The sequence below is a fragment of the Carcharhinus amblyrhynchos genome, chromosome 2, assembly GCF_965287045.1.
Source record: "Carcharhinus amblyrhynchos chromosome 2, sCarAmb.v2.hapA, whole genome shotgun sequence".
NCBI classification, from domain to species: Eukaryota; Metazoa; Chordata; class Chondrichthyes; order Carcharhiniformes; family Carcharhinidae; genus Carcharhinus; species Carcharhinus amblyrhynchos.
In genome coordinates, this window is record NC_137325.1 from 80564112 (window position 1) to 80590536 (window position 26425).

The 26425-nt window shown below is 44.5% G+C and overlaps 1 protein-coding gene across 1 annotated transcript in view; it reads left to right on the forward strand.

The window, feature by feature from the left end:
• Positions 1 to 23976: 23976 nt before the first annotated feature.
• tfpi2 (tissue factor pathway inhibitor 2) overlaps positions 23977 to 26425 on the forward strand; it is a 67598-nt gene continuing 65149 nt past the window's right edge. The window contains exon 1 of the mRNA XM_080207980.1: positions 23977 to 24147. Coding sequence (XP_080064106.1) covers positions 24075 to 24147 — 73 coding nt within the window. The 5' untranslated portion in view covers positions 23977 to 24074. The remainder of the gene's footprint in view (positions 24148 to 26425) is intronic.

Sequence of the window (26425 nt, forward strand, 5' to 3'; positions counted from 1 at the left end):
TTAAAAGGTTGGATGGGGAGAAATGTGTTGAATGCATTCAGGAGAAATTTCTCATTCAGTATGTGGATGGCCCAACTAGGGAGGAGGCAAAACTTAACCTCTTCTTAGGAAATAAGGAAGGGCAGGTGAAAGAAGTGTTAGTGAGGGATCATTTTGTGACTAGTGACCATGCTTCTGTTAGTTTTAAGATAGCTATGGAGAATGATAGGTCTGGCCCAAAAGTTACAATTCTACACTGGGGCAAGGCCTATTTTGATGATATCAGGCAGGAACTTTCAAAAGTTAATTGGGGAGTCTGTGGGAAAGCAAAGGGATGGCCGGTAAGTAGGAGGATTTCAAAAGTGTCTTAACCAGGGTTCAGGTAAGAACATTGCTCTTAGAGTGAAGGCAAAGCATGTGGAAGTAGGGAACCCTGGATGACTTGTGATATTGAGGCCCTGATCAACAAGAAGAAAGAGGCACATGATGATATGCATTGGCAGCTGGGATCAAGTGAATTTCTTGAAGAGTATAGGACTAGAGTTAAGGGAGAAATCAGTGGGAAAAAAGGGGACATGAGATTGTTTTGGCAGATAAGGCAAAGGAGTACCCAAAGAACTTCTACTAATACATAAAAGTCACAAGTGCAACTAGGGAAGGAGTAGGGCCTCTTAATGATCAACAAGGTCATCTATGTGTGGATCCACATGAGATGGGAGAGATCCTAAATGAATATTTCTCATCAATATTTACTGTTGAGAAAAGCATAGATGTTAGGGAACTGGGGAAATAAAGAATGACGTCTTGAGGAGTGTACATATTACAGAGAAGGAGGTGCTGGAAGTCTTAGAGTGCATCGAGGTAGATAAATCCCTGGGACCTGATGATGTGTATCCAGGACATTGTGGGAGGCTAGGGAGGCTAGGGAGGAAATTGCAGGTCCCCCCAGCACAGATATTTGAATCATCAATAATCACAGGTGAGGTGCCTGAAGATTGGAGGGTAGCAAATGTTGTGCCGTTGTTTAAAAAGGGCTGCAGGGAAAAACCTGGGAACTACAGGCTGGTGAGCCTCTCATCTGGAACAGATAAGTTGTTGGAAGATATTTTGAGAGACAGGATTTACAGGCGTTTAGAAAGGCACGGACTGATTTGGGACAGTCAGTACGGCTTTGCGAGTGGAAAATCATGAAACACAATTTTGACTGAGTTTTTTGAAGGGGTAACCAAGAAGGTAGGTGGGGGTAGATGTTGTCTCCATGGACTATGGCAAGGCCTTTGACAAGCTACTGCATTGTAGGCTGTTGCACAAGGTTAAACCCCACGGGATCCAGGGTGAGGTAGCTAAATGGATACAAAATTGGCTTGATGACAGAATGTGGATATGCTGGCGTTGGACTGGGGTAAACACAGTAAAAAGTCTGACAACACCAGGTTTCAGTCCAACTGATTTATTTGATAGTACACTCACTAGCTTTCGGGTTAGCCCCTTCGTCAGGTGAATGGAGAGTTCTGGCCTCAGACAGAGCATATAAAGCACAGACAGTTTACAGATTACTGATTAGAATGTGAATCTTTATGAGTCGAGCGCCATATCCTGTTCTTATGAGGGCATCTTTCAGCGTCTGGAGGTGTCTGTCACGATCCTCCTCATCTGAGCAAATCCTGTGTATACGGAGGGCTTGTCCATAGGGGATGGCTTCTTTAACATGTTTAGGGTGGCAGCTGGAGAAGTGGAGCATTGAGAGATTGTGGGCTTGCGGTACAGTGAGGTGCTGAGGTGACCGTCCTTGATGGAGATGCGTGTGTCCAAGAATGCAACTGATTCTGGGGAATAGTCCATGGTGAGTCTGATGGTGGGGTGGCGCTCGACTCATAGATCGACAGTTCCAATGCGCCACAGCGAAAAACCACACCGATCTCCTAAGAAGACAAACACAGGACACAATGGACAGAGTACTCTTCGTCGTCCAGTACTTCCCCAGAGTGGAGAAGCTACGACATCTTCTCCGGAGTCTTCAACATATCATTGATGAAGACGAACATCTCGCCAGGGCCATCCCCACATCCCCCCTTCTTGCCTTCAGACAACCACGAGCAGGAAGAGGTCCCAAGGGCTGAAGAGCAGGAAGGGTGGACGACTGTTAGGAGGAGAAAGAGGAAGAAGAAGAGTAGTCAGGGTCCCTCGGCCTCCCCGGAGGCCCCCCAAGGTTCGTCGACAGGGGCACAGAAAGATAGGCAGGAAGGGGAGACTGACTTAGAGGGACAGAAGGGGGCTGGCAAGGTGATAGTGGTAGGGGATGGGAGGGTCCGAGGTATTGATAGGAGGTTCTGTGGACAGAGGCGAGACTCCAGGATGGTGGTCTGCCTCCCTGGAGCAGGGGTAAAGGATGTAACGGAAAGGGTAGAGGGAATTTTGAAAGGGGAGGGGACCCAGGCAGAGGTCATAGTACACGTAGGGGAGGGGGACATAGGAAGGAGGAGTAGGGTAGAGGTCCGTAGGCAATTTAGGGAGTTGGGGTCCAAACTAAAGAGCAGGACCTCCAGGGTGGCACTCTCTGGGTTGCTGCCCAGTACTAGCAGGGCAAAGAATGACGAGATCATGCAGTTGAATGCATGGTTGAGGGATTGGTGTAGGGTAGAGGGCTTTACTTTTGTGGATCACTGGGAGGTGTTTAGGAGAGAAGGGCAACTGTACAGGAGGGGTGGGGAGAATTTGAACGGGAGGGGAACTAGTGTCTTAGCGGGGAGGTTAGCTGGGGTGTTCAGGAATGGTTTAAACTAATAAGGAAGGGGGGTGGGGAGGTGGCTGGGAGAGAGTCGGGTGAAAAGAAAATTACCAGGGAGAAGGAGGTTCCGAGGGACACTTGTGGGTTGAACGGTACCGTTTCAATGCTAGGAGTGTGGCAGGGAAAACGGATGAGCTTAGGGCCTTGATGTTTGTGAGGCAGTTAGATGTGGTGGCTGTAACAGAGACATGGTTAAGGGAAGGGCAGGACTGGCAGCTGAATGTTCCTGGGTATAAGTGTTTTAGGTGTGACAGAGGAGGGTTGAAGAGAGGTGGAGGGGTGGCACTGTTAGTAAAGGAAAACATCACAGTAGTGCAGAGGGAGGACAATATGGAAGAGACAGGGATTGAGTCACTGTGGGTGGAGTTGAGGAATAAAAAGGGAGAGATTACATTGCTAGGGGTGTACTATAGGCCACCCAACAGCCCGAGGTCAGTGGAGGAAGGCATTTGCAGGGGCATTTTGGACAGGTGCAGGAAGAATAGAGTGGTTGTAGTGGATGACTTTAATCTTCCTGGAGTGAATTGGAGGGGGCCTAGAGCTGGGGGTACGGAGGGAGAGGAGTTTGTGAAATGTGTTTTGGAAGGGTCCCTGGAGCAGTATGTAACTAGCCCGACTAGGGGAGGGGCTATACTGGATTTAGTGTTGGGTAATGAGCCGGGGCAGGTGGTTGAGGTCGAGGTGGGCGAACATGTGGCTAACAGTGACCACAAGTCCATCTACTTTAGGATAAAAATGGAAAGGGATGAGTGTCGGCCGAATGGGAGTGTGCTGAACTGGGGAAAGGCGAGCTATAGCCGGATTAGGAGGGAGCTGCAGGACACTGATTGGGAGGGACTGTTAGCTGGCAAGTCCACGGTTGGCAAGTGGGAGGCTTTTAAGGGCAAAATGAAATGGTTGACACCAAGATGGCAGGGTTGGCGGGTACTGAACTGGATTGTCAGGTGATACAACAGGATATAGATAGGTTGGTGCATTGGGCAGATAGGTGGCAGATGGAATTTAATCCTGACAAATGCGAGGTGATGCATTTTGGAAGGAATAATGCAGAGACGAGCTACGTGATAAAAGGTAGACAGATTAGGAGTATAGACATACAGAGGGACCTGGGAGTGCAGGTCCACAAATCCATGAAGGGTTGCGTCACAAGTGGAGAATGTTGTCAGGAAGGCTTATGGAATGCTAGCCTTTATAGGAAGGGGTATAGAGTATAAAAGCTGCCGTCTAATGCTTCAGTTGTATAGAACGTTGGTTAGACCGCATTTGGAGTATTGCGTCCAGTTCTGGTCACCTTACTACCGGAAGGACGTGGAGTCTCTGGAAAGGGTGCAGAGGAGGTTTACCAGGATGTTGCCTGGCATGGAGGGGCTGGGGCACGAGGAAAGGTTGGAGAAACTGGGACTATTCTCCTTGGAAAGATGGAGATTGAGGGGGGACATGATAGAGGTATATAAGATACTGAAGGGAATAGATAGAGTTAATAGTGAGAGACTGCTCCCTAGATTGGTTACAAATACAAGAGGTCATGATTTAAGGGTGAGGGGGCAGAGGTATAATTTGGAAGTGAGAGGAAGGTTCTTTACGCAGAGAGTTGTGGGGGTATGGAACGCGCTACCGAGTAGGGTGGTGGAGGCGGGAACGTTGGACTCGTTTAAGGTTCAGTTAGATAGGCACGTGAGTGAAACGAGGATGGAGGGTTATGGTAGGGGCTATTAAATAATGTTAGAACCTCGGGAGACACCGGAAAAGCAGGCTTGTAAGATTAACGTTTTTGTCTTTTTATTCCGCAGGAGGAGGTCCACCTCGTGTCAAACGAGGGGCATGCACACGGTGGGTCGTGCGTGGGCTGCTCTTGGAGGTTCCGGGAGTGGCCTAGTACTTCGTGTCGGTGTGTGTGCTTGATCCTGGACCGGTAGACGGGCGCCGCAACAGCTCAGTGACTATCACTGCTAGCTGTGCAGATACATGGATTTGGGCCTGTGTCTGTGGGAGTTTGTGCATTCTCCCTGTGGTTGCGTGGGTTTCCTCCGGGCGCTCCGGTTTCCTCCCACACCCCCAAAGATGTGCTCTTAGGCTGATTGGTTTTACCAAATTGACACTATTCTCCTCTGAATCTGGCTAAGTCAGGGGTTCTATTTGTAGATACGCAGGGTAGAATAGGTGTAGGGTGATGCGGCGGCGCGGGCTCGTTGGGCCGAAGGGCCTGTTTCCCGTGCTGGGTTGTTCTTTGTTCTTTGTTCTTTGTAACCACGCAACCTCAAACAGACCATTGTTCGCAGCAAACTACCCAGCCTTCAGGAGAACAGTGACCACAATACCACACAACCCTGCCACAGCAACCTCTGCAAGACATGCCGGATCATCGACATGGATACCATCATCACACATGAGAATACCATCACCAGGTACATGGTAAGTACTCTTGCAACTCGGCCAACATTGTCTACCTGATACGTTGCAAGAAAGGATGTCCCGAAGCATGGTACATTGGGGAGACCATGCAGACGCTACGACAACAGACGAACGAACATCGCTTGACTATCACCAGGCAAGACTGTTCCCTTCCTGTTGGCGAACACTTCAGTGGTCACGGGCATTCAGCCTCTGACCTTCGGCTAAGCATTCTCCAAGGCGGCCTTCACGACACACGACAGTGCAGAGTCGCTGAGCAGAGACTGATAGCCAAGTTCCGCACACATGAGGACGGTCTCAGCAGGGATCTTGGGTTCATGTCGCACTATCTGTAACCCCCATGACTTGCCTGGGTTTGCAAAACCTCACTCACTGTACTGTCTGGAGACAATACACATCTCTTTAACCTGTGATCAGTGCTCCTTCCACTCACATCGTTAGCCACTTTAAGACTTGAACAGCAGGTTAGGTGTAAAGATTCGCATTCTAATCAGTAATCTCTAAACTGTCTGTGCTTTATATGCTCTGTCTGAGGCCAGAACTCTCCATTCACCTGACGAAGGGGCTAACCCGAAAGCTAGTGAATTTATTATCAAATAAATCGGTTGGACTGAAACCTGGTGTTGTCAGACTTTTTATTGATGACAGAAGCCAGAGGGTGGTTGCAGAGGATTGTTTTTCAAACTGGAGGTCTGTGACCAGCGGTGTGCCTCAGGAATCAGTGCAAGGTCCACTGTTACTTGTAACAGGGTAGGAGAAACTATGAAGCTGGGCTAGCGCTTAATATAAAAAAGGATAGCAAGAGTTTTTATAAATATATAAAAAGGAAGAGGCTGGCTAGGGTGAACGTTGGTCCCTTAGAGGATGAGAGGGGGGACTTAGTGGTAGGGGATGGGGATATGGCTGAGGTCTTGAATAACTTTTTTGTTTCGGTCTTCACGGAGGAGGATGTGAATAATTTGCCGGGTGTTAGTGATGGAAAGGTGGTAGGACTGGAGGGTCTCAATGACATTACTGTTACTAGACAGGCGGTGCTCGACAGACTGGAGGGACTGATTGTGGACAAGTCCTCAGGACCGGATAGAATGCATCCGAGGGTTTTGAAGGAAATGGCGGAGGTGTTAGTGGATGCCTTGGTGGTTATTTTCCAAATGTCGCAGGATTCCGGGGAAGTGCCGGAAGATTGGAAAACGGCTAATGTTACGCCATTGTTTAAGAAGGGTGGCAGGCAAAAGGCGGGGAATTATAGGCTGGTTAGTTTAACGTCTGTTGTAGGTAAAATGTTAGAATCCGTCATCAAGGAGGAAATAGCGAGGCATCTTGAGGGGAATTGCTTGATAGAGCAGACGCAGCACGGTTTCGTTAAGGGGAAGTCGTGTCTAACAAATTTATTGGAGTTCTATGAGGATGTGTCTAGGGCGGTGGATAGAGGAGAGCCGGTGGATGTGGTCTTTCTTGATTTTCAGAAGGCGTTTGACAAGGTATTTCACAAGAGGTTATTGCAGAAGGTCAGGGGGCATGGAGTTGGGGGTAGGGTGTTAGCGTGGATAGAGGATTGGTTGTCAAATAGGAGGCAGAGAGTGGGGGTTAATGGGTGCTATTCGGATTGGCGGTTGGTGACTAGTGGAGTGCCCCAGGGGTCGATGTTGGGGCCTCAGCTATTTACCATTTATATACATGATCTGGAGGAGGGAACCAAGTGTAGGGTGTCGAAATTTGCTGATGACACCAAGATTGGTGGAACGGCAAATTGTGCGGAGGGTGTGGAGAGTCTGCAGAAGGATCTAGATAGGCTGGGCGAATGGGCCCGGAACTGGCAAATGGAATTTAATGTTGGCAAGTGTGAGGTGGTCCACTTTGGTAGGAAGAATGGTAGGAAGGACTATTACTTACGTGGCGAAAAACTGCAGCAGGTGACGGTGCAGAGGGACCTCGGGGTCCTTGTGCATGAGTCGCAAAAACCCAGCCTGCAGGTGCAGCAGGTGGTCAGGAAGGCTAATGGGATGCTGGCCTTCATAGCGAGGGGGATTGGATATAAAAGTAGGGAGGTCTTGTTACAGCTGTATAGGGCATTGGTGAGGCCGCAGCTGGAGTACTGTGTGCAGTTTTGGTCGCCGCACTTACGTAAGGATATTTTGGCCTTGGAGGGAGTGCAGAGGAGGTTTACTAGGCTGATACCGGAGTTGAGGGGGTTGAGCTATGAGGAGAGGCTGAATAAACTAGGCTTGTACTCGTTAGAGTTTAGAAGAATGAGGGGAGATCTCATTGAGACATATAAGATGATGAATGGGATGGATAGGATAGAAGTGGAGAGACTCTTCCCGCTCAGAAAGGACAGTAGGACTAGGGGGCACAGCCTCAAGATAAAGGGGGGGCAGTTTAGAACAGAGTTGAGGAGGAACTTCTTCACTCAAAGGGTGGTGAATCTCTGGAATTCTCTGCCCGTTGAAGTGGTGGAGGCTGCCTCGCTAAATATTTTTAAGACGCAGGTTGATGGGTTTTTGATAAGCGAGGGGATTAAGGATTATGGGGAGAGGGCGGGAATGTGGAACTGAGCCACGACAGATCAGCCATGATCTTATTGAATGGCGGGGCAGGCTCGAAGGGCTAGATGGCCTACTCCTGCTCCTATTTCTTATGTTCTTATGTAAAGCGGGAAAGTGGAACTGATCCACTTCAGATCAGCCATGATCTTATTGAATGGCGGGGCAGGCTCGAAGGGCTAGATGGCCTACTCCTGCTCCTATTTCTTATGTTCTTATGTTCTTATTTATATTAATGATTTGGATGAGAATATAGGAAGTATGGTTAGTAAGTTTGCAGATGACACCAAGATTGGTGGCATTGTGGACAGTGAAGAAGATTACCTCAAATTGCAACAGGATCTTGATCAATTGGGCCAGTGGGCTGATGAATAGCAGATGAAGTTTAATTTAGGTAAATGCAAGGTAATGCATTTTGGTGGATTGAACCAGGGCAGGACTTACTCAGTTAATGGTAGGGCGTTGAGGAGAGTTACAGAACAGAGAGATCTAGGGATACAGGTTCATAGCTCCTTAAAAGTGGAGTCATAGGTGGACAGAGTGGTGAAAAAGTCTCTCAGCGTGCTTGGTTCCATTGTCAGAAAATTGAATACAGGAGCTGGAATGTCTTGTTGAAGTTGTACAAGACATTGGTAAGGCCATACTTGGACTGTTGTGTACAGTTCTGTTCACCCTATTATAGAAAGGATATAATTAAACTACAAACAATTCAGAAAAGATTTACTAGGACTCTACCAGGGCTTGATGGTTTGAGTTATAAGGAGAGGTTGGATCGGCTGGGACTTTTTTCTCTGGAGCGTAGGAGGCTGAGGGATGATCTTATAGAGGGCTATAAAATAATGAAGGGCATAGATCAGCTAGGTAGTCTATATCTTTTCCCAAAGATAGGGGTGTCTAAAACTAGACAGCGTAGGTTTAAGGTGAGACGGGAGAGATATAAAAGGATCCAGAGGGACAGTTTTTTCACACAGAGGGTTGAGTATCTGAAACAAGCTGTCAGACGTAGTAGTGGAGGAGGGTACAATTTTGTCTTTTAGAAAGTACTTAGATGATTACATGGATAAGATGGGTATAGAGGGATAAGGGCCAAATGCCAGCTTAGGGGTTTAAAAAAAAGGTAGCATGGTCAAGACGGGCAGAAGAGCCTGTTTCCATGCTGTAAATCTCTATGACTCGATAGGGAGGGTGTTGATGGGGGTGGGTGTAAATGTTATTCCATTCTTTCATTTCTGTAATATGGTGCATCATTCTCCTTTGCAGATAGTCGTGAATCTTTAAGAATTGGTCTTCAAACATAAGGAACAAAAACCCGTCTCCATAAAAAAAAATGTTTTACTCAATATGAGAAGATGAAATGTGAATGACATCAGGAATAGTAACTGTGCAGGCCAACACGACAAAATGCTCTGACCTACAAATTTGTGCACACGTCAGTAATGCCACGTCACTGCCAATCAGAGCAAATGAAGAATGGTTCTTGAGATGAGGATCTTTACTGACATGAACAGCTAGGAGAAGCTGGAGGCCGGTCTCTTCAGAGAAGAAACGATTAAGAAGCAATTTGATAGAGGTGTTCAAAATGACATGAATCTGGTCTTGGTAGGTGGAAAGAAACTGTTCCCATTGGGGAAATGGCTTGGAACCAGAGGTCATAGATTTAATTTGTTTGGCAAAGGAATCAATAGTGACATGAGGAAAAACTCTTTTATGCAGCTACTGGTTAGGACCAGAATCCAATGCTGAGATTGTGTTGGAGGCAGATTCAATTGTTGTTTTCAAAAGACACCTGGATCATTATTGGAAGAGAAAAGAGTTGCCGGAAAATACAGGAGACTGAGACAATAGAATTCCTTTACAGATAGCTGGCATGGGCACAACCAGCCAAATGGTCTTGTCCAGGTGCTGTAACCATTCTATGAAAGAGTACTTCTCTTTATTCATTGAAATAGGGCATCGCAAATTTATTTCCCATCCCCAATTGCCCTTGAGATGGTAATGGTGAGCCGTGTTCTTGTCGAGTAAGGCCATTCCAGAACATATTAAAAACCAATCTCATTTCTGGGGTCTGGAGTCACGTTTAGGGCATACTGCACAATATACTAGAGGTTTTTTGAAGCATTCACACATTACTTTGATAATGGTCCATACAAAAAAGTCATTCCACACATGGATGGAAAAAAATTCAAGGGAACAACTGCTTACGATCTATATTAATGACCTGGATGAAGGTTGAGGGATGATCTTATAGAGGGCTATAAGGGGAGTATAAGATAGATGAAGGGGCCAAGTTGCCAAATTTGCTGAATACAATTCTCAATAGAAAAGCAAGTGGTGGGGAGGATAAAGCAAGTTTGAAAGGGGATATGGATCGGTTAAGTGCAGAGTCAAACATTTAGTAGGAGGAGTATAATGTGGAAAAATGTGACATTTTTCACTTTGATGGAAGAATAAATAAGCAGTATAGTATGTGAATGGTGAGAGATTGCAGCATACTGTTGGAGAGAAGAGGGGACTGAGTGTCCTGTTACATAAATCATAAAATGTCAGCGTGCTGGTACAGCAAGTATTTAGGGAGGCTAACAGAATGTTGACCTTTATATCATCAATGGTGAAGTATAAAAGTAGGGAAGTTTAACTATAACTATACAAGGTGTCGGTGATATGCTGAGAGTACTATTTACAGTTTTGGTCTCCTTATTTAAGGAGGGAGCTAATTGCATTCAAAGCAGAGAAAGCTCACAAAGTTGATTCTTGGAGAAAGAAGCTTTTGTTTTCATCAGGAAAGATCGAGCAAATTGGGCCTATGCTGATGGGAGTTTGGAAGAATGAAAGGTTATTGAAGCAAGATTGCAAGGGAGCTTAACAGGCAAGATGCTAAATGAATGTGTGGCCAAATGGGCCACCTAAAATAGTGATTTGTAAAGCACTCTAGGACAATTAGGCAAGAACTAAAACAGCAGGCTGCAGCCTGAAGGACAGAGATAAACAAGCTGCAACTCAGACAACTCAGAAGGTTCCACACACCTGATGAAGAAACAGCGTTTCCGAAAGCTTGTGGGTTTACTATCAAATAAACCTGTTGGACTTTAACCTGGTGTTGTGAGACTTCTTACTGTGTTTATCCCAGTCGAACGCCGGCATCTCCACATCATGACTACCATCGGTGGGGATGCGCCCAGAGATTGGTGTGGCAGCACCCAATTGGACTTCATCGATCAGAGTGATCAAATCCTGATCGATTGATTAGCAATGGCCAAAAGGGGCGCAAAACCCAATGGAGTATAAAAGGTGCTGCGCAACCAAGAATCTCTCCCTCTCTCTCTGACCCCACGAGTGAACTACAACAATGGTGACTGTTGTCAGCAATGACCAGCACAAGGAGAGCCATCACACCCAAGAAGAAAGGAAGACAGATCTTCCAGACCAGATCAAAGGACCAGACTGTGCAGAGGACGACTGAGACCAGTGCACAGATAAAGGTCAATATCTGCTAGGGTACTTGTCAGTCACGCAAAGTTAAGTCAAGGTCTCGTATTGGACTTGATCTTTAGTATTTTTCTATAAGATAACTAATTGTTGGTTATTGTTTGTGAGTTTTAAATAAATTTTAATTGTACTAACAAGAAGTCTACTTGCAATTCTTTGTCCATTGTATGAGGGTTAAAACAGACTGTGCGGCAGGCACAACCATTGGCAAGTCTGGTGGGACATCAACAAAAAGTAACTTTCGTTGCTCTGGTATCGAATCCTGCAGAATCTATATTGAATGATTATTTAAAACTCAGAGTCAACAGATGCAAACTCCTCATTGGACAAATAACTGCTTTCAGGAAATTGTTTATTGTGCATTCATTGTTACTAACAAGGAGGATAGGGTAAACTCCGTAGGTTTACATTAACATCTGGAGGGGTTAAGACTGGAACATAGCCCAAAGCCATAACCGCAGTCCGATCAAATCCCGACCCGTTGTTGTTGAATATAGAATAGCAGGGGACAGCATAGAGACAGAGAAGTGTCCCATATGGAAACAAAAATCAGGGAATATATTAAGAAGAAAGGGTGGCCCCTATGGGCAGAATCTTGTGCCAATACTGAGATGGGATCGGGAGCCCGAGGACAGAAGTATTGGGATGATCTGAGGAAAGTTCAGTGAAAACGGGCAGCCAAATGTGAGAAAGCAACTGCCATTGTGAGCTGCTTAGGACAGCTGCTAGGAACAGAAAAGGAATTAAACACAGTTCGTAAGGAGCTGGAGGAATTGAAGCAGGTACGGGAGGAGAAAGAGGAGATTAAGAAACTAAAGGAACAATAGCAGGAGAGAATAAAGCAAATAAGAGCCGAAAAGGAAAGAGAGGTAGATGCATTAAAGAGAACCAATCAGGCAAATTTATTACATCTGGGCAATTTTCAAACCCAGTATGAGAGAGCCTACCAGGACGCCCAGCGTGCTGCCTTGGCCAAAGATGAAACCGAATGGGTAATAGCACGAGTGGAAGCTAAGTGCACTGATCTGCAAGCAGCAATAAAATACTACATCAAGCCAGTAAAGATCAGAGACAGGCAACTGCTGACCATTCCAGTGAGAAATTTCTCAGCTGGAATCCCTATTATCAACTCAAAACAGATTTATGTTTACCTTCGGGACTGTAGAGGAAGAGGAGATAGAGAATGCAGATTGGGGAGAGTTAAAGGAGAATGCTAAACTTTACATTACGCAAACAGAGGATTGGGGTCCACCACCATCTTTCCTAGGAGAAGTCATACCCACTGCGCCTCCAGATTCACCTCGGCAACTGATGCACCCAGTGACGACTGAAGATCAGGTAGGAGAGTCTCAGGGCCCAGCTATTACACACACAGCCTGATATAGCGTGGCACAATTGGATGAGATCACAAATAAAATCATAACCTTTGAGTCACACAGTTTCAATGAGGATATTGGACAGCAGAAGATAATCATGGCTAGATGAAAGGGAAGAAGTGAAGCTGATAGTCATGTGCTTAAGCAAGTCTGTAAGGTCTGCCCTGCCAGCCTCTCAGAATGTTGGGGAATGCACCTTAAACTAAATTAAGGAAGCCATGTTGTCTGCACTAGGGTTTAATAAAGGGGATCCAGTAGATGGGTTAAATAAATGTAGACAGAGGAAAGGATCATTTATGGATCTACTTCACGTGAGTATATGGGGAGTTAGGTCGGGCTAGATTAAATAAGACTGATCCATCCAAATTATTCCAATAAAAAGGGACATTAATCCCGCACACCACAGAGGAAGGCAAGAAAGCCTGTGCTAATTTTGACCCTGCAGAGACCACACAGAATGAGGCATAGGTTCTCAGACGCTTAGCTCGAGTCTGGGAACAGGAAGATTAGGGAGCCCCAATATCACGGTCAGAAAGGGAGGCGAGAAAGCTTCCGATGAGGGTTAGCCAGGGTCCAGTATGGAGAAATGAGAGTAGAGGGGACCACCGACACCACAGAGGTACAGCTCCACCTTACATGGCCGCCCCGGGGAGAGATAGAGGGACACGTTTTAATTGCAGGCAGCCAGGACACTTTGCCTGAGATTGTAGGAGACCCCCGCCACCATATACACGGTCCCCAAGACTACCAGGACCACCAGCTCCACCAGTTAGGCCAGCTCCTAGGTACGAGGGAGAGTGCCGCTCACCACCAATAGAATGTCCTGGTCACCCTATGCATACCTTAAGCACGAGCCTACCACTGTATCCAACTGTCCCCGCCTATGGAAGCCTGGATTGATGGTGCCCGGCCTCCCCAGCCTGGATCTGTAGCACCAGGTGGGTTAGTGTAGGGAGACCCTGGTTTATGGCGAGGTAAGAGGCCACCTCATTGAATTCCTTTGGGATGTATCAAAATTAAAAACGGACATCCCTTGGCTAACTACGGGCACAATTACACTCAGTGGATTCACAGGACACATGAAGGAGGGATACATTACAACCCCTGTACAGGTCCGCTTAGGTAATATGGTGTGTGACCATCTGGTGGTGTTAGTTGACCTGCCCCCAAACGCTGAACACATCCTTGGGTCCGATTATATGAATAAATGTAATCTTTCATTTGATCCAGCTAATCGGTGCAATTGGCAGATGGCTATGATTAGCAGAGCGCCATCAATCATTCCAGCTGGGACATATGCTAATAGGGCTAGTACAATAGGGGAATTCTGGTTTGATCCTTTAATGATTAGCAGTGATCCAGCCAACAGGGAGGTGCTCCAAACAAACAATGTGGTGTTTACGCGGCATAAACATGAGTGTGGCCAGATACCTGGGGAGGTGTTAATTGAAGGGTTGGACCCAAAACCACAGAGACAATATGGTTTCCCCAGACAGGAAGAGGGGGAGGTGGCCAAAGTAATTGATAGGGGGGTGTTGAGATGGGTGGCATCCACAAATAATGCGCGGATATGGCCCATGAAGAAGGTAGATGGATCATGGAGGTTAATGGTCAATTATCAGGACTTAAATAAGGTGAATTAAATATGGCCCCCACAGTAGCCACAAGCCCCATCACCATGATGAGACAGGGTGCCCAGGCAAAGTTTTTCATGGTACTAGATATCAGTAACGGTTCCTGGTCCATCCGTTTACTTTGGTCTTGCCAAAGTTTGTCTTTTCATTCTAAGGACAGTAATACACTTGGACTTGCCTACCACAGAGTTTCCATAATTCCCCATCCATCTTCCACAGGGACTAGCTACTGGGCTAGAAAAGTTTTCCTGACCCGAGTGCTTGGTCCAATATATAGATCATTTATTGTTACAGGCTTACATCAAAGAGGAGCATATAACATTGCTGGATGAATTACTTGCACTGCTCCAGGCTGCATTAGACTGCAAAGTCAACCCGAAAAAGATCCAAATTTTGCAACCCAAGGTTATATACCTAGGTACAGTGATTACCCACGGGAAGAGGGGGATCGAACAGAAAAAGATAGACTCCATAGTGTACCTCTCACTGCCCCAAGATGTGAGTGCCTTCCGATCTTTCCTAGGTCTAGTAGGGTATTATCGGGACCATATAGATGGCTTTGCCACTAAGGCAGCCCCACTTTTCGAATTGCTGAAGAAAAATGCAACCTGGAAGTGGACTGTGCAGCACACAGCTGCAGTAACCGACTTAAAGCGTGGCCTCGCCACAGCGCCAGTCTTACTAGTCCCCGACCCAGATCTACCATACGCCATAGAAGTTGCAGCCACCGACCACACATTTTCAGCAGTTTTATTACAAGAAAGACATGGTAGACCGGGCCCAGTAGCCTACGCCTCACAAGTATTGGACCCAGTCGAACAAGGTTTCTCTGGGTGTGAACGACATCTGCTTGTGGTATTTTGGGCCATGCAGCATTTCGCCTATATCACCGGACTGAACGCAATGACCATCCTCACTGAACACACCCCAACCCAGCTTCTGCTGGATGGTGCCTTAAAGACAGCTCAGTAAGCCAAGTCCGCGCTGCCCATTGGACACTACTACTGCAGGATAGGGCCATCACTGTAAAGAGAACCAAAGTGCCCACGTTCCTGGCAGATAATTTAAATTATGGGGGAGATCCACATGAGTGGCAGGCTATAGCCACAAAGGACCCCACAGGTCCGTTTATCCTGAAACAGCAGGAGAGATGATCAGGGACAAAATAGCCAGCCACCCAACGGACAGACTCAGCCATGAGAATTTATGTAGACAGCTCGTCAACCATAGAGGACGGGACCAGAATCACAGGATGTGGCATTTATGTGAAAAATCAACAGGGACAGCCACAAATAGAACTCGCCCTTAAATTACCCAGCCGTTTGAGTGCTCAAGCTGCCGAACTAACAGCAGTCGCATATGTAGTGAGTCACCCAGACCTATTTCCAACCCCCACCAACATACATTCCGATAGTATGTACGTGTGTAATGGCCTGACTGAGTTCCTACCATTATGGGAAGACAGAGGCTTCGTATCTGCAGATGGAAAACCCCTACCATCAGCCCTCTTATTAAAATACGTTCTGCAGGCCACCAAAGGGCGCACATATGGAATTATTAAGGTTAGAAGCCTCCACAGGACCTCCCCACTTGGTTTCTCTAAGGCTGATACACTAGCCAACACTGCTGCCGGTACGGAACAGTTTTGGCAGCCACCTGAAGGAGAGTAAATAAACATTTTGGCCATTTGCCAAACTAATATAGCCGACCTGACCCAGGCACAGCGCACTGACAGTTCCCTAAAACAAATTTTAGAAGGAGTCTACCCAGCCCATATGAGAACTGGAAGGACAAAATACAGAATCAGGATGGTTTGATATTAAAGGCAATCCAATTCGGAGTCCCTACCCAGGACAGAAGTCAGCTCATCTACCAGTACCATGACAGACATCAGGGCATAGAGACAACAACCGAGTGATTGAAAGAATTATGTTGGTGGCCTGAACTGCACGATGACGTTGCCCAGTATATCGACAATTGTTTAATTTGTGCCCACATTTTTTGGAATGCTTTGCCCCAGACAGCAGTTGAGGTTGGGTCATTCAATATATTGAGAGTTGAGTAAACAGATTTGTGATCTACAGGGGAGTTATGGTTACAGAGAGGCAGGCAGGAAAATGGAGTTAAGGTCGCATGTAGGCCAAGCATGATATATTGAATGGCAGAGCAAACTCATAGGACCAAACGGCCTACTCCAGCTCCTATCACTCATGTTCTCATGTAATATTCACAAGGTTCCTAGTGATGAGGTCCCCACTCTGGGATAGCAAGAGGGCAATTAGGGTCTTCCTGATGGCCTCCAATCCCCACAGCCAAATAGATGCAGTGGCAGAATGAGACCTTTAAGTAGCCTGTAATTGACCACTTCAGGGCCCCAATTGATCCCGAAGTAGGCAGGTTGACTTCAAACTTTGCCATCCTGAGTTAATTCAATGAGGAAATTGGTGGGGGGTAGGGAGGGGAGGGGGTTAGTCAGAAAGCTGTCAACCCAGTGAAGCTCTGCCTGACTATATGGCCCAGCCCACCTCCAGCATGCTCCTGGGGCTGGGCACTAAATTCCCCCATTGATGCATTCACACAGGTCTTTGAAAGTGGCAGGAGAAGTTGAGAAGGTTGCTTTCACAGCAAATGGGGTACTTGACTTTATTAATAAAATAATAGGATAAAAAAAACAAGGGGATTAGGCCTCATCTGGTGAACTGTATTCTTTTGTGCGACACATTTAAGGCAGGGCATCAAGGCCTTTAGAAGGATGCAGAATAGATTTACTTGAGTAGATTAAGAGAAGATTGATAGAGGTGTTCAAAATCGTGATGACTTGATAGACTAAACAAGAAGAAACTATTTTCAGAGGTGAAATGAGGAATGATTGTTTACACAGTGACTGGTTGTGATTTGGAATGCATTGCCGCAGTTGAAGCAGATTCAATATTAATGTTCAAAAAAGAGCTGGATAAATAGTGGAAAGGGAAAAAAATAAATTACTACAGTTAAATTATCTAAAATCCATCTGTCTGAAAACTGGAATTGTCCAAAAACAGGACAGCTTTTTCTCAAAAAGTGTGGGCACTGCCCCCAGAACAGAATAAGCATGGCAATGAAGAGGTCATTCTCGGGCTGATCCCGAATTGGCAAGAGCTGTGCACCCATAAGGCGTCTATGCGTCATTTGGTAAAGACAATTAATATACAAGCCTGGGTTCAATACCCAGTCGATGCTAAATCAGGGGATCTCTAAAGTGGTTGCAATAGGTTTGAGAAAAGTACAATTCGTCTAAGAAAGACTGACGATAGAACATAAATTCAGCTGTCTCTGCTCTACTATCTGTGTCCTAGTGTGAAAATGTCTACATAATCAAGGAGATTCTTTTGAAGAATGAAATGAATGCTTCTGTGGTGAGAAACAAGTATGTGATTGGTAATTTTCATGAAAATCAAACACAAGCTCTGATAGCCTTTTCACAAAACAAATGTGAGTACAACTTCTTTCCTCCAATATCAGAATTTGTTCAATCTGACAGCGCATGAGGAGATTTCTCTAAGTATTGACAAAACACCTGATTGATGGTAGATATGAGAAGACACCGTCAACAGATATGTACATCAATGTGAATATTGTGAAGTTTGTGTGGCCTTGTTATAAGGAGAATTGATAAGGACTGAGGCTTGTTTTGAGAACATCTATATGTCTAACCTCAATAGGTTAGACTGAAGCAAGAAATTTGGCTGCAAAGAATGTTGCTTTCTGGACTGAAAGCTGAACCCCTAATGGAATGGTCACCACTGAAAATGAGAGGAAGGGCCAAGAATGCACTGACTGACCATAGAGCCCCCTCATTTTTAAAGTTCATTTATTAGTCCGAAGTAAGGCTTACATTAACACTGCAATGAAGTTGCTGTGAAATTCCCCGAGTCGTCACAGTCCGGAGCCTGTTTGGATCAGTGTACCTAACCAGCATGTCTTTCAGACTGTGGGAAGAAACCGGAGTGGAGCACCCAGTGGAAACCCATGCAAACCTGGGGAGAACATGCAAACTTCACACAGACAGTGACCCAAACCGGTAATCAAATCCGGGTCTCCGGTGCTGCGACGTAGCAGTGCTAATCACTGTGCCACCCCATATAAGACTACTCAGTGACTTGATAATGTAGGTACCGAGGGGATGATAACATATGCACCAATTTCGGGGGCTTTCCTCAAACAGGGTAAGTTGTGGTTATTCTTTTTGTGGAACAGACTAATTTGGAGTTATTGTTTTTGCTTTAGAATAATCTATCTTTCTACTTTTCTCTTTTTTATATTATCAATTTTGATTGTCTTATTAACATTATAATAATTCAATATTCAAAAACAAATTGTTGTTTTAACACGTTACTTGCATTCTGAAACATTCTTGCTATGTCCAGAGTATGGTTCTGAACCTAAGTAAGGCTCCAAGAGGGCTCTCACACCCAACACCCTAAATCTTCCTCACTTTTACCCTGAAAAGCTACGATTTTAGCCAATCATTTGGTCAAACATTTTGTCTCCTTCTGTTGCTCGATGTCATATTTTCATTTATAATGCCCATGTGAAGCACCTTGAGATGTTTTGTGACATTAAAGCTGTTATGGTGTGAGCTGGAGCTTAGTTGGCTGCACCCTCATCTGCGGGTGTCACCCTCATCTGTGAGTGTCAAGGTTTTAAGTTCAAGTTCCACTTCAGGATTCAAGCACAAAATCAAGGTTGGCACATTGTTTGTGGTATTGGTGGAACATTGCACTGATGGAGGTACTTTTAAACCAAAGTCATGCCAAGCTGCTCTTATGAATCTAGAAGATTCTATGGCACTATTTCACAGAAGAGCAGTGGAGTTATCCCCAGTGTCCGAGCTGATATCAACATCACAAATCAGACTATCTGGTTATTATCGCACTAATATTTGTGGGAGCTTGTGCAAAGTTCCTGCCGTGTTTTCTACATTACAACAGTGACTGCATTTGAAAAGGTACTTCATTGGTTGTAAAGCACTTTGAGACATCTGGGGTGGAATGTTCCCATCCAGCCCTCCATGGCAATATGTAGCAGGTGGGACACGTACCATGCAAAAATATCCATTGACTTTGGGTGGGAGTTTCCAGCCTTGGGGTGAGTGTGGTCAGAAAATCCTGCCTCAGGTGTGCAGTGCTATGTAAACACAAATATTTCATTTTCTACGCATACACATTGTTGGTGTTGCATCATTCTGTAATTACATGATGTTGATGTTGTGTGTGGAATACAATAATTAAATATTTACCCTGCAGTGTTATTTTCTGTTAAACAGTGAACGTGAATCAGCACGTTTATCTGCAGTGGACATTGGGTACAGCAAAGATTTCCCTCTGCCTAAATTATAACAGTGACTTCAAAAGAACTTCTTCAGCTATGAACTAATTACAGATGACTTGAAGTCATGAAAGAAGCTGCAGAAGTACAATTTGGTTCTTTATTTCTAACCTTCCTTTACTTGTGACATTAGATGTTAAGCCAGCCTTGATTACTGCTGAGAGATACCGGTGCAACCCACTGTGCCACAAGAGTTCTTACAAATTATAACAATGACTTTAAAAGTACTTCTCTGACTATTAAGTATTTAAGCATGTCAAATAATGAAAGAAGCTGGATAAATGCAAAAAGGAATGTATGTTCCTTTTGTAGAGTCAGATCAAAAATACTAGTGGTCTAGGGTATTCCTCCCATCACTATCAACAATCACTCTCACACACCGATAACATAACCACAGGGAGCTCACTCACTGCCAGCTCAGCAGACATCACCACTCATTCTCCTATACGTATCTTCATCTCACCTGTGGGTTACTTCCTCATCACCTCACTGCTCCTACTCACCATCCACAAATGGTGGCACGGTGGCACAGTGGTTAGCATTGCTGCCTCACAGTGTAAGAGAGCCAGGTTCTATTCCCAGCTTGTCTCACTCTACAACATAGAACACTACAGCACAAACAGGCCCTTTGGCCCACAAGTTGCGCCGATCATATCCAAACCTACCAGGTCTATCTATAACCCTCAATCCCATTAAATCCCATGTACTCATCCAGAAGTCTGTTAAAAGACCCCAGCGAGTTCACCTCCACCACCACCGACGGCAGCCGATTCCACTCGCTCACCACCCTCTGAGTGAAAAAATTACCCCTGACATCTTCTCTGTACCTACTCCCCAGCACCTTAAACCTGTGTCCTCTCGTAGTGACCATTTCAGCCCTGGGAAATAGCCTCTGAGAATCCACCCGATCTATACCTCTCAACAGCTTATAAACCTCTATCAGGTCACCTCTCATCCTTCGTCTCTCCAGGGAGAAAAGACCGAGCTCCCTCAACCTATCCTCATAAGGCATGCCACCCAATCCAGGTAACATCTTGTAAATCTGCTCTGCACCCTCTCAATAGCTTCCACATCCTTCTTGTAGTGAGGTGACCAGAACTGCACACACTACTCCAAGTGGGGTCTGACAAGGGTCTTATAAAGTTGCAGCATTACCTCCCGACTCCTAAATTCAATCCCTTGATTGATGAAGGCCAGTACACCATTCGCCTGCTTGACCACATCCTCCACCTGTGAGGCCGATTTAAGAGGGAGACAGGAAGAGTTGATCTTTATCCATCCTGATGACTTCAGCAATGTCCAGACTATCTGAGCCTCTTCTTCTTGAGACTGCTTTAGCCCCAGCTCCACAAACTGAAGAGAGTGCCACTGCCGCACAGCCGCACTCTGAAAGCAGGCCAGGACTTGTTAATGTAATGTTCTCTGGATCAACTGTGAGTGGAGATAGTCAGACTAAATTCTTTTGATATGATTTGATTTATTATTATGTATTAGTATACAGTGAAAAGGATTGTTTCTTGCATACTATACAGACAAAGCATACTATACATAGAGAAGAAAAGGAGAGGGTGCAGAATATAGTGTTACGGTCATTGTTAGGGTGTAGAGAAAGCTCAACTTAATGGGAGGTTGGTCCATTCAAAAGTCTGATGGCAGAAGGATTGACAGGAGCATAACAAACCACCAATTCCAAACATAGAAAGTGGTAGCATTTCTGAGATTTTGTTCATATTTTGTTCAACATGTTGGGAGGTGTACAGAGGATGGAGAATAAACCCACCCTTCATTCATCATTTTACAGCACTGGATGCCTGTCTTTCTTTGCAGGGAGTTGATGCTGAGCATGGTGCAACCACCTCCCATGCTGGGTTAGTTTCCTCACATGCTGGTCTCCTTCCTGTGTAAGGGAGGAGGATGTCATGGTACAATTACACTGTATCCAGCATTCCAGTGATGGAAGCCTCTGAGAATCTAAACACAGATGCCTTTGCATCCATCCTTTGTGTTGGACCATGAAAAGGTGGATGGGGAATGCTGGGGTGGCATTTAATGGAGTGCCCCACTGATGGAAATGCTCAGCTGATGGTGGGCAGACCAATCTGAGACTGTCTGCCACAGAGGTGGCGTGAAACCTGTGGAGAACATTTTTTTTCACAGCAGCTAGAATTATAGTGTGAAAACACACCACCACCATAAGCAGGCTAAAATTTATTTTCCCAGCGCTACCGTAATCTCTGCCAAATTCTGGGGCAATTCTTCCCCTAGCATTTACCCTACATAAACAGATCATTTGGTCTGACTGGTTCATATCGATGTTAATGATCTACAAAAGCATCCTCCCCCTCTTCTTCATCTAACACCATTAATATATCCTTTTGTTCCTTTCTGCTTCATGTGTACATTTAGCTTCTGCTATTTGCCAGAACTATTCCTTGCAGTGGTAAGTTCTGGTATCATCTCTGTCCTATTTTTAATGCACTTTCTCCCATACAAACATATCCTTTAACGATATGAGAACCGGAAATATTCACAATATTGTAATTGTAGGTCAATAAAAATTCTATACAAGTTTTGTACACAGACAGTCAGCTTTTCAATTTCATCTCTCAAGAATTAAATTCTCGAGTTTTGTTTGTTTTTTTTATCAACAGCTGTTACTGTTTTTAATATTTGTATTTCAGTACCTTTAGATTTCCCTATTCCTCTTTCCCATTTAGCCATACAAGCACCAAGGATAATGTGATTTCCTTACTTTTCCTATCAGATTGTACCCCCTCACATTTGTGAATAATTATACACCAGTTGTAAATGTTTATTACTCTTGGATTTTGCTACAGCCCTTCTCCATATTGACTTTATCTGCTAACTTGGTACCATTTGCAAATGTTATAATTGTACTTATGATTCCCCAATCCAAGTTATTTAGGTGAAAAGGGAACAACAGTGGTCCAGTACCAATCCCTGTAGAACATTTCAGTGTAAATACCGCAGAACTCTAGGCCATTCAGTCCATCAATCTGCGCTGATTCTCCAGAAAAGCAACCCAACCATCTGCTGCCCCTGTCCGACCTCCATAACCCCACACAATTACCATTACTAATCCATATAAACTGCACACCTTGGGACTCTAAGTGGCAAGTCAGCATGGTCAATCCACTTAACCCCTCACACCTTTGGACTGTGGGACCGAGCCAGAGCACCCGGTGGAAACCCATGCAGACATGGGGAAAACATGCAAACTCCACACAGGAAGTCATCCAAGGCCAGATTTGAACATCCCTGGTGTTGTGAAGCAGCAGTGCTAAGTACTGTGCCACTCACTCACTTTAAGCTTTCCATTTTTATTTTTTTAAATCATTACATTGTGGGACCCACCCCTTCCTTTTTTTCACTAATTTCCTGAAATTACTGATGAGGAAGCTTCCTTGGGATGGTGCCTTCCACTCCAATTTTCCTGCCTGCTGCAGCATTCTGCAAAGAAATCAGAAAATGCCGCCCCATGTTTCCACTACTCTTTATGTGCTAAGATGTGTCTAATGATTCTCCTAATGACTTAAGTGACCTTGCACTAATATTAAATGCATAACTCATCTTTGACAATGGTAAGTGATGCTTGTTATGTGAAATCTACTAACATTAACACAATGAGCACCTATGCCTTATTGGAATAGATATTTGTCTCTGGCCATGGTACAAGACAAGAGATATCAGTTTCCCCATGTCCACATGGCCTGATCTTCAATTCCATAAACTGCAATGAGGCTGAATATTGGACATGGATCCAAACCATTCATTTTGCTGCATCGCTCCACTTGAGACCATCAGTTGGTGTTTAAACCTTTCAAATATCATTTCCTCAATTAAAAGAACCCATCTAAAAATCTATTCTTAAATCACCACTACTAATGGAAATTTTCCCTTCAGTGTAATGCATCTCTATATTTTTAATCCATTACAAACACAGAAATCGGGTGTATTTCTGCAGCTTAATTCATATAATTGATGCAAGCACTTGCCTCCACATGTCTACGCTGTTTTGGACTTGTACAGCTGCTAAGCTTTATGACATGATAATTCATTAAGAGCTTGAGGCTGAAAAATACAGCCATACTTAATTCTAACGTTCTAATGATACAGAGTAAAAATTTCTATTTAGTTTAAATTATTTTGGACTGAAATAAAATACGTATCCAGGATTTTAAACATTGTGAAAGTTAAATGCATCATTGACTGCACTTTTTTATTGTTTGAGAAAATGGTAACATAGTTAAAGTTGATGTCTTTGGTTTTCCAGTTGGAGTCACACTGGGGCATCTCTGAGCCAGACTGAGTGCAGTGACCAGAACACCCACTTTATAAATGTACCAGGTCCGAGCTTCAATCAGAGTGAAGAGTCCACTTGATTCAGCTGACCCAGTGCAGACTGAAGTCACAAGTGACGGCGAGGAATCAACAGCGAAACACACAACTCACTCCCTCTGTCAGCATCATGGATTTGCAGCTTTTCACTGTGATCTGCAGCATTTTGCTGCTGGCTCCACAGTTTGGCTTTGTGCAGACAGGTAATCATTTCAAAATAGTCTAATTTGTGGAAATTGAGATTATTTTCATTTGTTTTAAATAGCAAGGATTAAAAACATTTCTGACATTTGACAAAAATAATTGTGATGCACCTTCAAAGTGCAAAGGCATGGCTCAATGCAACCTCCTGTGTTAACCGCAGAGGTTTACTGCTTGAGAACTAAAATTTGTTCTCAGCTTCGCCAGTGAAGCAACGGAAATGAAAACTGGACAAACATGAGGAGTGTTGTTTATTCCTTTAATCATTTCCAGATGTGAACATTGCTGGCAAAGCCAATATTTGTTTCTTTGCTGAATTCCATCATTGTCCTTGTCGTCTTTATGTTATATTTATTTTTGGCATATGGGATTTGTTTCCATTTTTTTCAATTCCCACCATTAGTGGTACACCAAGGCAGACTTCCAACAGTTTGCATGGCTAGTTATTCCTGGAACAGGTTACTACTAGTCTGTTGTCAGAGGCTTATAGGTTGGAGGGCGGCACTCAGCATCAAGTGTGGCTGGCCATGAGTCTCTCTCACATCTGGGTGTCTCTGTTGCTCTCCCCATGCTCTCTTATCATTTTCCTTAGGTTAGGAGATCAAAACTGCACACTGTACTCCGGGTGTAGTCTCACTGAGGCCCAGCACAGCTGCAGGAAGACATCTTTACTCCTGGACTCATGTCCTTTTGCAATGAAGGCTGACCTACTGTTTGCCTGTTAACTGTTTGCTGCAACTTCATGCTTGCTTTCAGTGACTGGTATACAAGGACACTCAGGCCCCTTTGTTCATCAACATGTTCCAATCTATCACCATTTAAATAACACTCTATCATTCTGTTTTTCTTCTGAAATGGGTAACTTCACACCCATCCACGTTATACTCCACCTGCTATGTATTTGCCCACTCACTCAAGTTGTCTAAATAACTTTAAGCCTCTTCACATCCTCCTCACCCTTCACATTCTCATCAGATTTTGTGTAGTCAGCAAACTTTGAAATATGACTTTTGGTTCCTACATCTAAATCATTAATCTGTCTGTAATTACTGTTTTATCCATTCCGCAGTTTTTGAAATAGTGGGGTTACATTTGCTGCCCTCCAATCTGCTGGGATTGTTCCAGGCTCTATGGAATTTTGGAAGATGACAATTAATACATCCACTAAATCCATACTACTTCCTTCAGTACCCTGAGAGATAGACTATCGGGCCCTCGTGATTTATTAGCTTTCAGTCCCATTAATTTCTTCAACACAATTTCTTAGTAATACTAACTGCCTTCAATTTCCCCTCTTACCAGAACCTTGTTCCCTAATATTTCTGGGAAGTTATTTGTCCTCTGCTCTATGAAGACAGAGCTAAAGTAATTGATTAATTTCTCTGAGATTCCCCTCTTCTCTGTTGTAAATTCATCTGTTTCAGATTGTAAGGAACCTACATTTGTCCTCACGAAGCATTATCTTTTATATATTTATAGAAGCTCTTATAGTCTGCTTTTATGTTCCTAGCAAATTTACTCTCATACTCCCCTAATCAAGCTCTTGCTGAATTCTAAACTGCTCCCAATCCTCAAGCTTGCTATTTTTTCAAGATTTGGTATTGTGCAATGAGAGGGAATTAATTACTAAGCTTGTGTTGAGGGGTCCTTTTGGGAACAGTGATCATTAAATGATAAAATTCTTCATTAGGATAGAAGGTGAAGTCATCTGATCCAAAATTAGCATCCTAAATCTATCAAAGGAACCAAGAAGTTATGAAGCATAAATTGGCAAGGATAGATTGAGGAACTTCATTGGAAGGTATGATGGTGGAGAGACAATGGCTAATATTTAAGGAACAAAAGCATGCATTACAATAATTATTCTCCTGTTCCTGATCTCACTTACACTTGACACTGCGAGTAATCCTGAGGTGACTACTTTTGTGGTCCTGCTTTTTAATTTATTTCCTAGCTTCCTGCTTTCAGGACTTCATCCCTCTTTTTACCTATGATGTTGGTACTGACATTGACCATTGCCTCTAGCTGTTCACCCTTCCCCTTCAGAATGTCTTGCAGCCTTTCAGTGACATCCTTGATTCTGGGGAGGCAAAATATCACCCTGGTTTCACACTTATCAGTCCCCTTCACTGTGCCACCCAAGTAACTATTCTTCATATGGTAATGAATCATTCAATAGGAGAGACCAGCATCATGATAAACTCAATCTCCTCCTTACACAAAGACTATGCACGTAAACAGTGTCTATCAGGAGTGATAAGTCTCCGTCAGAAGTGGGAA